The 13,097-nt window shown below is 37.0% G+C and overlaps 1 protein-coding gene and 1 long non-coding RNA gene across 2 annotated transcripts in view; one reads left to right on the top strand and one right to left on the bottom strand.

Annotated features, from left to right (window-relative positions):
• Positions 1-13,097, bottom strand: part of chrna11 (cholinergic receptor, nicotinic, alpha 11) — a 32,917-nt gene that overhangs the window by 19,526 nt on the left and 294 nt on the right. Inside the window, exons 2-7 of the mRNA XM_015044393.1 lie at positions 9,348-9,487; positions 8,189-8,233; positions 6,399-6,508; positions 6,230-6,309; positions 2,561-2,728; positions 2,279-2,473 (exon numbers count right to left, since the gene is read on the bottom strand). Coding sequence (XP_014899879.1) covers positions 2,279-2,473; positions 2,561-2,728; positions 6,230-6,309; positions 6,399-6,508; positions 8,189-8,233; positions 9,348-9,487 — 738 coding nt within the window. The remainder of the gene's footprint in view (positions 1-2,278; positions 2,474-2,560; positions 2,729-6,229; positions 6,310-6,398; positions 6,509-8,188; positions 8,234-9,347; positions 9,488-13,097) is intronic.
• Positions 2,732-12,936, top strand: LOC106954694 (uncharacterized). The gene is made up of 2 exons (XR_001426411.1): positions 2,732-5,366; positions 12,624-12,936. It is a non-coding gene; the product is annotated as an uncharacterized LOC106954694 (long non-coding RNA).

Genomic DNA, 13,097 nt, shown 5'->3' with positions numbered 1-13,097 from the left:
TTTTAGGCAAAAAAATTTTTCTTTTCCCATTAAAGAAAAAAAAAAAAAAAAAAAATTAACTATTGGTTTTATTTGCGGTTTTTTTTTTATGTATTTCATAAATTTTATCAAATTAAACTTTACAGGTTACAGAATGTGCCAGTTTTTTTTTTTTTTTTCTTATGTTTTCCTCCAACAGGATTATGGTCAATATCAAAACATTAAAATCATCTCAAACTATTGAATACAACAATATAGTAGCTGTAGTCTAATGGGCGCCACAGGCAGCAGGTTACAATCCAGCAGAACAATTTCAGGAAGTGAAAAAATTACAGACTTACATCACGGATGTGCAGCCAACAAATCTGCTGAAATTGCATGCCAGTGAGGAATATCACTGATAAATCTTTGCCATGAGGAAATAAGGAAGCTCTGAGTGCAAAAAGATGTTCAACAAAGCACACGCAAAGCAAACCTAATAAAGTGGCCAGTAAGTTTATGTTTCTCTCCGTAGCACCTTATTATTTAAGGGGTGTGCATAAGACTGATATGACAATTTTATAAACATGAAGGACTCTTTATGAATGTTTATGACTGTTGTTATTTGGTGAATAATGACACTTTTAATGCAAAGTTACACTAAAACTTTCATTAAAAGTCCATTTAAACTGTAAACTTGGCATTAACATTACCAAATGACACTTCATGACAACAGACATAACCACTTATGGAAGCATCATCTCAGTCTTATCCACAGCCCTTCAAATAAAGTATTATCTTTCTCTCTTAATGTATTTTTCCACTCTAAATTTCAGAATTTGTAGATGTAGTTTTATGTTTTAAATGCCCTTCATTCTAAATAAAAACTTATCCAGAAATTGGGCTTTGCTAAATACAGATGGGGGGGAAAAAAAACCCTAATAAAAATACCTAAAACAGAGGATTAATTCGGAAACATAAGCATAACAGTTGCTTCCTATACCAGGAGTCGGTTTTGGATTTGCAAATTTGCCAACATAAAATGGTGGAGTCATAAAAGCAGCAACAACAAAAAAAGAAAGAGAACTGAACAATTTTCTAAAGTAGTTCCCTGAAATAAACATCTTTGACAGCAGCACAGCAGCTCCAAGTGGAAAAACAACAACTTTACAACTATCTGGATTCTTCACAAACTCATGAAATAAACGTTGGGTAAATCAGAAGATTTCTGACGTCATGACCCGAGGGAAAAAGGTTGCATTCAAAAACACTAAAACTTTATCCAAGTCAGAGATCTGGAGATTCTTTTCCTGCTGCAGAATTGAGTCATAAAAAATTAGTTTCACCAAAACTTCTCTTTATCTTTTGCGGTGCTGATTATTTTTGATGACCTCGAGATTTTATTCACAAAAACATCCAGCTGCTTTTGTGGAATAAATGATGCAGGTATTCTGCTGCAAACACTTCACATTAATAACAGATAGTTTTTGATCTCACTCATTTAAAAAAAAAAAAAAATCTTTTTATTTTTTGTGGCCAAGGTTTTCTGTTTTGTTTTGAAGATGTTAATTTAATAATCAACTTGCGCAAAGAGACAAGGCTGACAGGATGCGGCAATCTAATCAGAACGAGTCTCGGCACGTCAGATAAAATCAAAACTTTTGCTTGTGTTGTGCTTATTACAAACAACTCGCACAGCTGTCTTTAACCAGATATGGCAGCAAAATGTCTGGGAAAAAAATAGAAAAAAAAACATATTTTCACGCCTGCTGGTCGTTCTGACTCGTCACTGGATTAATTTTCTGATAACTTTAAAAACGGCGTAATAGGAATAAACAAAAATTACATAAAATATTCTAACATGTCTTGGTCAACTTGACATCTTAAACTCCAAAATAGCCAAACATTTTACAAGACAACTCTGGCTTTAACAAAAACAGACTTTTTGCAGGAATAATAAACGGGCTTCTCTTCATGGGAAGCCAACGTAACCCGTCTTAAAGCTATTACTCAAATCTAACGATCTTCTAATTCTCTTAATGATTCTCTTAGCAGCTTCATTCCTCCCGGTGGAGCTGTCCGGGAATAATGGGTTATTATTAAATAATTTATTTAAAAACATGTACATGAAGTGAATCAAATGTCTGAACTCAGACATAATTGTGCTACATTCAGCCGTGATGCTACAATGTGCTTTTTTTTTTGTTACTTTGTGTTAGACTTTGATGTGTCGCCTCTGTTTGCACCTTCCTGAAGTGAACGTTTCGCAGTCAGAGTAAAACCAAGCAGCTTCACCGTCCGCCCGCTCTGAGCCACTCACCCAGTGAAATCTTCTCTCCAGAGTCGGCCGGCAGCACGAAGATCAGCAGGGTCATGGAGGAAAGCAGCACGCACGGGATGAGCAGGTTCAGGGCGTAGTAGAGCGTCCGCCTGCGGATCGTGATCACGAACGTCACGTCTGGGTACGGCTCCTTGCAGCAGTCGTAGAAAACCTCATTTCTGGTTCCAGGAACACCTAAAGGAATTCAATCAGAGAAACTTACTCCGATTATTCAGGAGTAAAGGGGTCTTTTTTCGGATGTTTTTTTTTTTCTCTTCTTACCAATTAAGTCCCACTCTCCGTTGGGCATGTATCCTGAGATGTCAGCATCGGTCATCTGGAGGTCCAGCAGCCAGCCGTCGTATGTCCAGGAGCCAAACTTTAACTCGCATTTCTGGATGTCGAATGGGAACCAGCGGACGTCCACGTTGCACGTGCTCATAAAGATTCCTGCAGAGACAGGCAAAGACGTGTTTGAGGATCAGACGAGCTCTGCAGCCCGGCCAACAGTAGGAGTCCAATGAGTATACAGCTTGAAACTTAGGAAGAAGCCTGAAGAAAAGAATGCTGACTAGATAGCAAACTGCCTCCCATCAAAGGCACGTCTGTGTCTTTTCTCTGCTTGTCAGATTCTCTCTTCTCCGCTCTGCCGGCACACAGCTGTTAGCTGAGCATCAACAGAATGCAAACATTCACAGCACCGCTGAAAAAATTAGATTACAGTCCCTGCCCTAATGAGATTGCCCCCTTTTATCATGCAAAATAAATGTCCTCACACGTATGCATCAGCACGGCGCTCTGCCCAGGGTGTTATCCCTGGGAATCACAATGATCCACACAGCGGTTTTCTGGCAGACTGAAGCTCTTAATGTACTTAAAGGACAAAATTAATCAGGCCTGTTAAGACATTCTCACACACGCACACACACACACACACACACACACACACACAAACAAAATGTCATGGAAGCCTTGCAGCTCACAGAGAAGTTCATTGTGAGCCTGTCGACATGCAAATAAGCTCTAAGAAGAAGTTAGCAGGCTGACTTCCAGTTTGAGAGGATGCAGAGGTTAATCTCTCATTTATAGTGTGAAATTATTTTCATGCACTTTTTGCTCTGGAAAAATGAGTTCTTGCACTTGCTTTATGGGGGTGAAATTGTTTTAAGTAATCACATTATTGGGAACCAGAAGGAAAAAAAAAAGATAAGAAATTGTTACTATTCAATTTCCCTGCAAGTATTAGAAGACGTAGTAGTGGTAGGTATTGTTGTATTTCCATCATGCAAGCTGCCATTCTGTAAAAACAGAAAAACTTTTAACATTTTTTTAAATTACTTTGTGAAATCACAAGAAACCACTCAATGTTCAGAACACAAATGTTGAATTTGTTCATATAATTCTTTGTTTTTAATGACCTTGTTGGTGTTAGATCTGATTAAAATGACTTCTACAAACTTGGGAAATGTTTTTTATAACATGTCATGGTTATTTACAGTAACTTTAAATGGATGAAATGGATTAAACTCTATAAGTGAATCTGTTTGGTGCCGATTCCAAAGAATGAAGCTTTCAGCAACAAGGATCATTGTACACAACTAAGCATCCAGTGTAATTATTTTCTGATTACACTGATCAGTAAATTATCCATCTTATGCAATCAAAGCTTCAATCTTACACTTGTTTCATCAGGACGCAATCACATATTAGCCATATGAACCTAAAACAAAGCCCAAACAAGACACAAAAGCAACTGGTCTCTTCAGTTTTCTGCTTCTCCTTCAGCTCTGTTTTTTCTATACCTCTCTCAAAAATTTCTCAAGGCTCCGGGGATTTTCTTTTGTCACTGTCACGGAGAAAAGGCGGCTCTAAAAATACAGCAGAAATCACTTGCATTGGAGGCATTACATGGCCTTGAAATAAGCCTCACTGTAAATGCGACACAGTGGAGATAAGAGTTGAAACTTGCTGCACCTGTTGTCTGAAATGTCATTAATCAGAGCAAAGCAGTCACAAGCTGGCGTGCAGGGAAAATCTGATTATCTGCTTATATTTTGTTTTAGGAACGCACCAACATCATTACTGGCAGCCTGGTATGTGGCAAAAACCTTAAAATATTTAGAAAAATATAATGAATAAATCTAGTCATTAGGGGGAAAAAATCTCTAACTTATAGGGAATGACTATTTCTACTTAAAGTCTTGGTAATTTTCAGCAAACTCCACAGTTTACAAGGTGGAAGGATAGAAAAGCTCTGCATGTAGATAGCATCTAAAAAAGACTAATACCTAAGACATACTTCATGCTTTGAAGTAGTGCTCAAATAGTGAGCTTTGAAGATTTCTTTTTTAAATTTTTTATGTCTTAACATCCACCTCACAGCGCGTAGGAGCAAGATAAATATGAGCCCTCGTCCAGCCTGATAGCCAGTGGCTACAAGAAGCAGACCTTGTGTCACGTTTTTTATAAAACAAAGAAAACAGAAAGTCATAGAAACTCAAAATAACTTAAAAAACTAAATAAAAAACACATACGATAGTAATTTTCCACTAGTGATTTCACTAAAGCAACATGGTTTGTTTTCCTCCACTGAACAAATTCCCTATAATGTAATATGAGATAATGCTACTGCAATAAAAGATTAATTTATTTTTATAAGTTTTATCCACATTTATAAGCTATTTAACTAGATTTGGCATACCTGTAGCATTTTTTTACTGTCAATAAGACCCTCACTAGCAGCTCCAAGCAAATTTATATCGTTGGTCAGGCCATCAAAAACCTCTCCACTTACTTTTCCACACCTGAGTTTTTTCTTTAAACACCCCCTTGACTGAATCTGAACTATACCTCAGCAAAGAGCAGACATACATAGGCTCAGCAGCAATGATTCAATAAATCTGGTCCATGAGCTGAATGCTGTCCATGACTTTTACTGTAGTGGGTAATTGAAGCTCTAACTCCCAGCTGCACAATGGGATTCACTCTAAGGCTCTTTTAATCTGGGAGGGCCTGAGAAAATACAAAGCAAAAACCCATGAAACCCTGAGGGAGTCGTCACCGTCACAGGAGTGCAGGAGTGTCTGTCGTAAGTTTTAGAAATGAGGAGAAGGAAGTGAGCGCTGTAGGCAGTTTATACTCACAAATGTTGTTTTTCTATCAATGAAATATTCATGTCAAATGTATAAACAAGAGGGCATGCAGAGAGTGCAGAATGAGCTGCTGCACCTCCGGGAAATGAGGTATCAGACAGGCATGATGAAAAAGGGGGACTTAAACAATTTTAGTTATATATAGAACAGAAAATCGGAAAAGTATTTATAGGACTTCACCTTTTCCACATTTTCTCACGTTGTTACCACGAACATCAATGTATTTATTCATGACAGACCACCGCAAAGCAGTGTATAATTGTGAAGTAGAAGGAAAAATAATACAGCTTTTTTTTTTTTTTTTTTAAAGGTTATAGTAACATACAGTGGGCCCACAAGAGTCAACAAAATGCAAAAACCGCAATAAAACAACACAGCAAAAGTCACAACAGCAAAAGCCACAACAGAAGCTATGCTAAAACGGAAGTTATGCTAACATGCTTATCATAGCTTCCGTTTCAGCCTAAATTCTGTTTTAGCAAAAAACTCACTTTTAGCATAAATTCGGCTTTGGCACAAATCTTGTTATAGCATAAATCACGTTTTAGCATAAGTTTATTTTCGGCACAACTTCCACTTTAGCAAAAATTATATTTTAGCAAAAAACGGCTTCAGTATAACTTCCGGTTTAGCACAAATTCGGCAGCATAACTTCCGCTTTAGCATAAATTACATTTTAACATAATTTCGGCCTTAGCATAGCTAAAACCTTTCTGTTTTGGCTTTTGTTTTTGCGTTGTAGCTTTTGTAATTAATAATTTTAGGAAAAAGAATAATGAATGCAGAACGATAATCCAACCTGGAGGGAGATACTTTGCAAAGCCGCTGGAGTTTACCAGAATGTTGGTCTTAAAGGTGGAGTCGAAGTCATCATCTGCACTGAGGGAGGAGGACAGGGGAGACAAGTGTCACCACCTACTGGTGTGCATCACTGTGTCGGAGGTGTTTACTGTGTTCAGGTGTGTTACCTGTTGTAGAGCAGAATATCTGGAGTCCAGATCTGATCTGTGGTGAAGCGAAGGTTTTTCACGCCAGGGTGGTCGCTCTGGTTCCACTGCAGGTAGTGGTCGTACCAACTCTTTAGACCAACACAGACAGATAAGATGATGTGGCCCAGCAGATTTACAGGAAAGACACTTTATCTTCAGTTCCAGATGAACAGAAATAGATTAATGCCAAAGTACTCTCCCCCACCAGGAAGGAAAGTGTTGCAGGCACTTTTAAAAAGTTGACAGCATGCAATAGCAGAGTCACTTCAAATATTTGCAAAGACTGGCACATAAAGTCTTCAGAGCATACAAACTCAACAAATAGGAAACATCTCTGCATCACTTATGGTTAAATAGCATGTTTTAGTTCAAATATATTAATTGCTGAAGTTAATTTTCACCAGGAGACTCTTACAGTCATGATAAAAAACAATGTACACTCTTTATTAATTAATTAAAGTTATTATTGTTATAAAATAATATGGTCTGTATCAGGATATAAAATAAAATAAAAAAAACTTCTAATTTAATATACGTGATAAACTGATCACTAGAAGGTGTGATCACCTCTGATGATTGCAATTTTTTGCTGTAAAAGGTGCATTTTTCCAATATCCTCACAACAAATTTTGCTGCATTAGATCAACATTTAAAGAGTTAAATTTCACACTGTACATAAATCTATTTGGTCCTTGTCAGAATTGGTGTTAATTTAACTTTATCTGCGCCACATTCTACTCTATCTGTTGTTCCATCAGCTCTGAAGAAGTCGATAAACTTTGACATTGTATATTTAATGCTGAATTTTAAGAATCTGAAATGATCCTTAAAAAATCAACTGTCCAATTAATGTCAAGTATTTCTCAAGAAAAACCTCTCACAAGGTGAAAACATAAAAAGAAAGTTTCAAATCTTCCCAGGAGGGAATCTCCCAGCAAATTCACAACAAGGTCAAGTTGGTGCAATACCCCCTAAACGTTACATTTCTAAGTATTCAGGCCACAGTAAGCTTATGAAATATTAAAGTTCTTGGTATTTTTATTTGAAAACAAAAATCCCTGAAGTTGTCTGAATGGTAGAGGGTTGATGATTTGAAGTTATTTTGCAGCCAGAAGACTTAAGCACATTGAGTTGACTATGAATTCCTGTGTGTGACAAAGTTTTCTTTCAAATGTAATTCTATTCGTCAAACAGCTGAAGCTTAGCTTGGCAAATCTAGAACAAAATGGCTGAACAAGAAAAGAGCAGCGGCGTTGGAATGGGCCAGAAAAAGCTAGTGGATCCTTAAGAGAACTGTGCAGAAACCAATATTTGCAAACCTACACAAACTGAAGCAACACCATGAAGAATAGTGGATAATAATCCCTCCACAATCATGTGAGAGAGACAGAAAAACAGTTTTTTGAAGGCGTTCTCTTGTCTTCCAGACAGCTTTTCTTAGTAAGACTTGAGTGTTTTAATGATTTCAGAATCCATAAAATACCAGATTCCTTTTTTTTTTGTCCAAACTTTGAAAGGAGTAAAACCTTTTTACTATGAACGCATTTGCTGAGTTTAATTAAGATGATGCCTTTTATTTTCTTTTGGACAAGCAATCATTTAACTCTACTGGCATTTCTAAAGAGAGGCCCATTTTTCTTAGCTCTAAATTTAGAGATACTGCGTTACAGAGAGTCTTGTGACCTTAATTTGGTGCTACAGGTTATATAAAGTGGTTCATAAAACATACACACACAGAACACCAGGAAAGTCAAACACCTGGTCCTTACCATCTGAAGCCACATGTTGGAGGTTAACACCTGGTTCTTCTCATCCTGAAACAGATTTGAACATATTTGAGTAGTTTCTTTAAAAACAAAATTTAAAAAGTAATCTTGAAGCCAGATAAATTTAAAATATAGCAACAACAACAACAAAAAAGTTAAGGCTGCAGTTTCAGGCTTTCTGATTTATCTGATGGTTGTAACTACATCATGAAGAATTAAGAAAATATGTTAGCCTAATTAACAAATTGTGTTTGTGTATATAACTATTTTCTGTTCTTTAATCAGTTACGGGGCGTGATAGTGATGCCTGGAAAATCAAGTCATAGAAAATCAAGAAGGAAGTAAAAGTTGAACTGCGGTTATCTGGACAAGAGGAAATAAAAATCAAAGAACCCATTGATGTTTCAGCACTGAAAATATTAAGGATATTCCTTAACTGATGAAAAGGGGGGGGGAGCATTTGTAATGTTTTGTTGATGATATACTGTCAAATATTTCTCAGTGTAACCAGGAGTCCAATAATCTGTGATCAAGCTGGCTGAAAAAACAGCCAAACCTTCGTCCTTGTTCAAATACAGAAATTTATCACACAGTCAGGACTTTATGTTTTTTAAGGAGTTCTGTAGGACTTAAACTTTCACAACACAGAAAGCTGAATGTCATCTGCATAGCGGTGATTAGGGATTTCATGTAATAAACGGGAAGCAAAACAGCAAAAATGAAATGGAGCAGAGAGCAGAACCTTGTGGAGTATTGAAGATTATTTAAAGATGATTTTAAGGTTGACTTAGCTACAGAAATACTTAATAAACCAAATCATAGCTGTAACAGATATGACCGGCCAACATTTTAGTGTCCAGAGTAAGATGGCTGTGGATCTGAGCATCTCTGCGCGAATAATTAGAGACTCTGAGGAGAACCAGCTCAGTAAACTGAGCTTGACGAATCCAAAGATGTCTTTTTTAAAAGGGCAAATTGCATTTTTAATGATGCTGGGACCTGGCCTGAGGTCAGCAAAGAGTCAATTACTGATGATCCAATGATATAAAACACTGCTTTCAACAGCAGAGAGGGATTAAGCTCAAAAGCACATGATGTTGGATTAATATGGCCTGACAGTTCAGAGATTGGCAGCATAAATAGACAGTTCGTATCCACATACCACGTCCATGATCTGTATCAAACTGAGGGTGAAGAAGACAGTCAGAGGATGGGAGTCATTCCCCACTGGCCGCTCCATCCGGTTGTAGTCCTTCAGGAGGTTTTTCAGCAGGTTCCTCTGGTGAGGCCCCTGCAAAGACACTAAATAAAACAACAAAACAAGACTTACAGCAGGCAAAAATGATCACATGTGATCAAGCCTGATGAAATCACAAAGGTTATTCCAGCCCCGAAGGAAATCCTTAACCAGTGAAATGGGTTTGGGGTTACATCACTGCTGCAGGCAAAAGCCGTCAGTGTCAGATCGGAACATTTAATTAAGAGAAAATGAATATTTTTACATATAAAATCAAATTTAGGGAAATGTGACTTAAATGAAAAGTTAATGGGGTGAAACAAGTTGTGTAATTGCAAAATTAGGTCATTATTATGTCACTTTCAGGCACACTTGTATTTACTTTTGTTGTCTCCTAATGAGACATGGTGTAAAGGTCTTGCTCTTCACTCAGAATAATCATTCAACAATTATAACAGATTAATATAATCCCGTGGGAAATTAAAGAGAGAATTAAAAAAAAGACACTCAGACAATCCTCAGTGAACCAATTAAAAATACTAACAAACTATTTCAGGGAAAAAGTATCTTAAACTAGTGTGTAATTAGGTTGGTTTCAAAGGTATGGAGGTCAAATGCAAATGAGACGAGTAATTAAATATGTAAAGATTATTTTGCATAACTTCTAGTAAGCTTTTTCCACATTCAGTAAACCCTCCATACAGTTTTCTGTCTCATTCAGGGTTATAGAGATCCTGATGTTTTGAAATATTGGATATTATGAAGCAGTAGTAGAATCACATGAGTAGTTTTTATGAGATGCTCCTCAAGTTTTAGTGGGACAAATGTTTCTTAGAGCCATAAAATCAAAAATCTGGAAATGATGAGCCATACATCAAACATAATTGGACTTTTCAAAGTAGGTAACTCTCTCTAGAGGGAACTCTGACAACAAAAAACTTATAAAAACAAAGAAAGTTTGGACGAGATATTGTTATATACAAGAAAAAACAACCATAATACACCAAATTAATAATGTGCTGCTTAGAGTTTATCAGTTAAGGAAAGACTTTATTCTTCTGTGCTTTTACTTTTAGTTGTTCTCTGTCAACACCAAATTTCTCCTAATGTCACCAGTTCGCGTTAGATCAGTAAAGTTACATAAACACTCCCAGGTAAAACCCAGACAGATGGCTTGGAGAAAGATGAAACTTGCACAGTCAGAAAGAAAGCTATTGTGGTGATCCAGCTGTTGGGAGGAAAACAGGGAAATTAATCCAAGTAACAATTCTGCTCAGAATTGGAGCAGAAATTATGTAAATTTGAATCAGTCTCCCCTGGGGTGAAGTACAAGCTGAATTTGTAACAGAACTCTTTTAAATCCACCCAGAGGGTGGCGGTTTGCTAAGTCTCCAATTAACTGCACTCAGTTCTTTTGACTAGAAGAATCACTATTAAAAACTTAACTTTAGAAACTCAGACCAGAGCTGCAGACAGTTTCTAGAAATGATCACTTATGACATGGACAGGTTTGTTTTGGAGGTTTTTTTCTACCGATATTTTTTAGTGTACACAGGAAAAATGTGTTCAAGATAAAACTTTTTACCCAACATGTCCTGTTCAAATTATAACCCTTTTAATTAGCTGAGTTTAAAGCACCATTTTTACACATAAAGTCAACTCAGTGCATTTCTTCCTGTTATTTAAAGACGACCTCAGGCGTTGAAGTGCAGCACAAGATAGAAAAGCATCTACATATAATGAGGAACGAAGTAAAAATGCAAAGAATCTGCAAAAAGAGTCAACAAAATTATTTTTAGGACTGATATGAAATCATAGAAATTCTGGGTCCAACATAAAAACAAATAAATACCATGGTAACCAAAAGCAAATGTTTGTTTTAGCCTCTGTCTAATAGCATCAGTTGTAGACCTTCAGTATTCTGGTGACAAGTATATTAATACAAGGTGGTGCCGTGTTGGTGGAGCAAAGGAACAGCATTTTATTTTAAACTGGATCCTGAAATGGATGCCAGAAAAGAAAACCAGTAAGAAGTGACTGAGATAAAAAATTTCAAAGTGACAACTAAGCAGCAGCTACATAAAAAGAGAAAATGAGCCAAGTGAGAGGTAAAGTATGGAGTCAAACTTTAGAAAAATTAAGACTTTCCATCAAAGCTAAAGGAAAAACACTAAAAAGCCCTAATTTAAAGATGGAGTCTAATAAGATTATGAGTTTTGAAACAATTTTACAGGCTTTATGGTTTGACTAAATTAATTCTGATTTCTTTTCAGTCATGTAAAAAAATCCTCTCTATATTTTCCTTCAGTTTTGCTTCAAACGATCCAGAATTTCTAAAATATCTTTTCAACTGGTTCTTAAAAGAAATTCAGAATGTGTAAGAAAAGTTGAACGTACAAATATCAGATGGATGGATGGATGGATGGATGGATGGATGGGATGGATGGATGGATGGGTAGATAGGTAGGTAGATAGATAGATAGATAGATAGATAGATAGATAGATAGATAGATAGATAGATAGATAGATAGATAGATAGATAGATAGATAAGGAAGGAAAACAAGGTGGTGGAAGCATCACGCTGTGGTGTTGCTTTTTTAGCAGGGAGGAAAATAGATAAAGTTGCCAGCAACCCATCAGATTGACACATTTTCAGCAAACAACACAACAGAGTTTAACAGGAAAAGCCTGTTTTTAAGTCTTAATGGCTACAAAATCTACACCAAATCGATAATTACCAAAAAAGATCTCAAGTTTTTGCTGACTTTTTTTCTGCTATTTCCTTAAGACTTCAGTTTCATACACTGCTCAGTGTTCACGTAGCTTTTTTTTAAATTATTCACTTGCTATTCCATCCACGTTTTATTAATTCCCATGCACATACTTAAAAAGTTCTGCCAAAGTCGAGCACAGACTGCACAGAAGAAGAAAAGAAGCAACTGAACTCGGGAGAAAACCTCATAACAACAAGACAGAGTGTGATTAATATTATTGCACTTCTCCATAGTGCTGTGAAAAAGGACAAAGGACGTCAATGTGAGTCAGAGAAACATCAGGCAGCTTGCTTTAAAGCTCCTCCGAGTGAAAGAAGCAGCAGCTCTGGATTCTTCAGAGTGTTTCTCTTCCTGCAGAAGCACAGTCTGAAACTTTTGCCTTCCTGTCCTCCTGTCTTTCATGTCGTTCTGGTTTTTGATCTACAGCCTATCTCGCTCTCTCTCGCTCGTCGCCTGTGGGGAAAGTTCACCCGATCTGCCTCTCAGCTCTGTCATCCGCCGTCAGCCCGAAACCTACTCAGCTTCCCGGCTGCAGCAACAGGGAGGCAAGATGCAAGATGCTGATCTGTATGTGTCGTTAAACTGATGGGCTCCTTCTGCAGGGGGGGGTTACCTTGATCTGAGCGCAGATTTGGACAGAATGAAAATGTTGGAGTAATGAAATATTCTGACAACTCGGATCGTTTTGCCTGCTGCATGTGTCACCGTGATGTCAATCTGCCTGGTTAAAAAAAAAAAAGCCATCCAAGCGCAGAACATATGTCTCCAGACAAACCATAACACATTAATCTAAAAGAAACCCCTAGATGTAAATACACAAGCAAACAGGTGAGCAATACTCTCACTTTTCTCCCCTTAAAATGTTTGTTTCTCCTTATAATTCATATCAGATGAAGCAAA

This window comes from Poecilia latipinna, unplaced genomic scaffold, assembly GCF_001443285.1.
Source record: "Poecilia latipinna isolate Pla-1442-1.1 unplaced genomic scaffold, P_latipinna-1.0 Scaffold673, whole genome shotgun sequence".
In the NCBI taxonomy this organism is placed as follows: Eukaryota; Metazoa; Chordata; class Actinopteri; order Cyprinodontiformes; family Poeciliidae; genus Poecilia; species Poecilia latipinna.
This window is presented reverse-complemented; position numbering and strand designations above follow the sequence as displayed.